At 44.3% G+C, this 4147-nt stretch overlaps 1 protein-coding gene across 1 annotated transcript; it reads right to left on the minus strand.

The window, feature by feature from the left end:
- Positions 1 to 1576: 1576 nt before the first annotated feature.
- LOC113770231 lies at positions 1577 to 3009 on the minus strand. The gene is made up of 2 exons (XM_027314639.1): positions 2855 to 3009; positions 1577 to 2717 (listed from the first exon to the last, which is right to left on the minus strand). Exons 1-2 carry the CDS (start codon positions 3007 to 3009, stop codon positions 1577 to 1579), a joined length of 1296 nt encoding a protein of 431 aa, XP_027170440.1.
- Positions 3010 to 4147: the final 1138 nt, after the last annotated feature.

Raw genomic sequence — 4147 nt, forward strand, 5'->3', positions numbered from 1 at the left:
GCAAACGAATGACAGAAAGTCAAAATAGAATGAAACTCACCGGCACTTACACACCTTCTAAGCACTTGATCCGCGCATTGCCTCCACAGGTAGGGATCATCCCAAATATAATGTTTGGCATCACTCTTCAGCTTATCCCTCTTAGCCTTTGGCCAACCTGCAGGTAATTGATTCGTTACCAAAAAATTTACAATATTGGCATACCATGGTGCAGACGAATCTATGGTTAGCAACTGTTCCTCAGGAAATGATTCTCTCAACGGTAGATCCTCTTGATTTGTGAGCAACCGGCTCAAATGATCAGCCACCAAGTTCTCGGCTCCACTCTTATCCTTGATCTCTAAGTCGAACTCCTGCAGAAGCAAGATCCACCTTTAAGCCTCGGTTTTGCATCCTTCTTCGCCAGCAAGTACCTCAAAGCTACATGATCAGATAAAACAATTACTTTTACACCCAATAAATATGACCTAAATTTTTCTAGTGCAAAAACAATAGCTAGTAATTCTTTCTCCGTCGTGGAGTAATTTAGTTGGGCTCCATTCAATGCCCACGAGGCATAGTAGATCGCGTGTGCCGCCTTTCCTATCCTTTACCCCAACACAGCTTCCACGGCATAATCACTCGCGTTACACATGATTTTAAACGGAAGGCACCAATCTGGGGGTTGAATGACGGGCAGCAATGTCAATGACTCTTTCAGCTTATTAAAGGCTACCTTACATTCACTAATGAAGTCGAAAGGCACATCTTTCTGCAGCAACTTGAACAGGGGTACTCCTATCTTTGAAAAGTCCTTGATAAACCTCCTGTAAAATCCTGCATGGCCCAAAAAGAAACGTACTTCCCGTACACATACGGGGTAAGACAGAGCAGAAATAAGATCTATTTTAGCTTTGTCTACCTCTATCCCCTTAGCTGACACAGCGTGCCCTAAGACAATGCCATACTCTACCATAAAGTGACACTTCTCTCAGTTAAGAACCAAATTCGTCTCTATGCATTTTTTTAAAATTAGAGCTAAATTATCAAGGCATTCATCAAAACTATTCCCGTATACACTAAAATCATCCATGAACACCTCAATAATTTTTTCTACATACTCGGAGAAAATACTTACCATACACCTTTGAAAGGTTGCTGGAGCATTGCAAAGACCGAAAGGCATCCGGCGGTAAGCGAAAGTACCGAATGGGCATGTAAATGTAGTTTTTTCCTGGTCCTCTGGTGCTATCGCGATCTGAAAGTAACATGAAAAGTCATCCAAGAAATAATAGTAAAAACGACCCGCTAATCGTTCTACCATCTGATCAATAAAAGGGATTGGGAAATGATCCTTTTTAGTCACAGAATTTAGCCTCCGGTAGTCGATGCACTGACGCCAGCCAATAGCTTTCCTGACCGGAACCATGTCACCCTCCTGGTTCTCCTCTACGGTCACTCCCGCCTTTTTCAGGACCACTTGGACAGGACTTACCCACGGACTGTCCGAAATAGCGAAGATAATCCCCACCTCCAGGAGTTTAAGTATCTCATTTTTTACAACTTCCATCATCAGGGGATTCAACCTCCGTTGTGCCTATCTCACCGGTTTCGCATCATCTTCGAGTCGAATCCGGTGCATACATAAGGATGGACTTATTCCCTTGATATCTGCTATACTCCACCCAATTGCCTCCTTATGCTCCCTAAGGATTCTCACCAGTTTGTCTTTTTGACTTGGAGACAAATGTGCAGATATGATCACCGAAAGCGTCTCCTGGTCTCCTAGGAATGCGTACTTTAGATGCTTTGGGAGAGGCTTTAGCTCTAACTCCGGTGCCTGCACAACTGAAGGAAGCAACTTTGTCTGAATCTCTGGCATAAAAAGAGAAGAAAGCTCATACCTTGGAGATACGGTTGGAAGTGAGTGCAGGGCTTCGACTGCATGGTGTAACTTATCCCTCAAGTCCACATCAAGAGTTACACCTAACTCAAAATGCTTGGTTAGGGCCACTTCTAATGCGTCTTTACCATCTAATTCGAAAGTTTCCTGCACAAGAGGCTCAATAACACTCAAAGCAAAAACTGAGTTAGATTTCTCTGGATACTTCATCGCCTCAAAAATATTAAAATTCACTGTTTCACCATCAAATTCCATTGACAAAGTACCCTCATTCACATCTATCTTAGTCCTGGCAGTGCTAAGAAATGGTCTACCTAACAAGATAGGTGACGGGTTTATTGATTTTTCATCTCCCACGTCCAAGATATAAAAATCTGCAGGAAAGACTAACTCATTTACCTGAACTAGAACATCCTCAACTAGCCCTTCTGGATAAGCATTTGTGCGATCAGTCAGTTGGATTATAGTGGCTGTTTCTTTAAGTGGTCCAAGGTTTAGAGAAGCAAAAATGGTCTTTGGCATCACATTAATTGACGCCCCTAAATCTAACATTGCTTTTCTAATCGGTGCATTTCCTATTTTGCACGGGATCGTGAACATGCCTGGATCTCCGCACTTTGGTGGGAGCTTCCTTTGGAGCATGGCCGATACGTTTCCTCCTACCGCTACTCTTTCATCCCCTCTCAATTTCCTTTTATGGGTGCATAAGTCCTTGAGAAATTTCGTGTACTTCGGCACTTGCTTAATTGCTTCCAACAAGGGGATGTTGATCTCCACTCTCCTGAATACGTCCAGGATCTCTTTTTCCTTCTCTGCCTTCTTCGTCTTTGCCAACCTGCATGGAAAAGGGGGTAAATTTGATTTAACGGGTATTGATGGTGTAAGAGTTACCTCAGGACATCCATGAATGTGTCCTTCCTCCTCTATCTCCTTCTCAATTTCGTCTTCACTTTTACTCTTCAAGTTCGTGACCTTTGGCCCCCCACTTCCTTGCCACTCCTCAATGTCATTGCACTTACATTTCTGGGGTTTGCCTCAGGTTGCGATGGCAATTTCCGATAGACGTGGGACTCCAGGTGATTAATGGCAGTTGCCATTTGACTCATGCGAGTCTCCATGTCTTTCATGCCTGCTTTGGTATCCTGCTAGAACTGGGTAGTGCTCGCGACTAAGGACTTAGTCTCTTGCTGGAGTTGAGCAGTGGTCATGACTAAGGTTCTAGTCTCCTGCTGGAGCTGAGTGGTAGTCGTGGCCAAACTTTTGACAATTTCCTCCAAAGAACTCCCTGAGCTTGAGGACGAGGGTTGACACTTCTGTTGTCAAGGTTGCTGAAATCCTGGTGAACGATTGGAGAATGCATTTTGTGGCCTATTACCATAGCTGAAATTGGAGTGATCTCTCCAACCGGGGTTGTACGTGTTGGAGTATGGGTCGTACGGTCTTCGAGGCACGGGCACGCCTCCAACCATGTTCACTTGTTTAGCCCCATCCTCTTGTAACATAGGGCATGAGTCAATGGGGTGGCCCACATTTGTGCAGATTCCACAGGCCTTTGCTTGGTGCATGTTTCCCACGGCTAATTGTCGTACAAAAGATGTCAGCTCTGATATCTGCTGCTGAATGGACGACGTCTCTACCTCGTTAACCCTACGGGTAGGGTTACTCTCACGGAAGCCAAACTGTTGAGAATTTTCTGCCATCTACTCAATGAGTAGCCATGCTTCCCTTGGTGTTTTGTTCGCTAATGCTCCCCCACTTGCTGCATCAATGATACTCCTGTCGGACATCTGTAGTCCCTCATAGAAGTATTGGATCAATAGTTATTCACTAATTTGATACTGTGGGCATTTAGTGCACAACTTATTGAACCTTTCCCAATAATCATGTAGGGACTCCCTGGGATACTGCTTAATGCTACATATTTATTTTCTTAGACTTGCAGCCCGGGATGCAGGGAAGAATTTTTTCAAAAATTTCTTCTTAAGTTGGGCCTATGTTGTGATACTACCTGCGGGTAGGTAGTATAACCAATCTTTCGCTGCATCCTTGAGAGAAAAAGGGAAGGCTCTCAGTCTAATTTGCTCTTCAGTGACCCCAGGAGGTTTCATACTAGAGCAAACCATCTCGAACTCCTTGACGTATTTGTGGGGTTCTTCAGCAGAGAGACCATGGAAAGAAGGTAAGAGGTGAATCAACCCCGACTTCAGTTCGAAAGCAGTATTCTCAGTCAAAGTGGGGAATGTGATGCACAAGGGCTGGTGAGTC

This window comes from Coffea eugenioides, chromosome 5 (assembly GCF_003713205.1).
Source record: "Coffea eugenioides isolate CCC68of chromosome 5, Ceug_1.0, whole genome shotgun sequence".
NCBI lineage: Eukaryota > Viridiplantae > Streptophyta > Magnoliopsida > Gentianales > Rubiaceae > Coffea > Coffea eugenioides.

Excerpts from the sequence above, each read along its gene's own strand:
- LOC113770231 (XM_027314639.1), bottom strand. The coding sequence starts at position 3,009 with ATGAAAGACATGGAGACTCGCATGAGTCAAATGGCAACTGCCATTAAT. Across the intron at positions 2,718-2,854 it reads AAGGAAGTGGGGGGCCAAAG|GTTGGCAAAGACGAAGAAGG; the intron begins GTCACGAACTTG and ends TTTTCCATGCAG.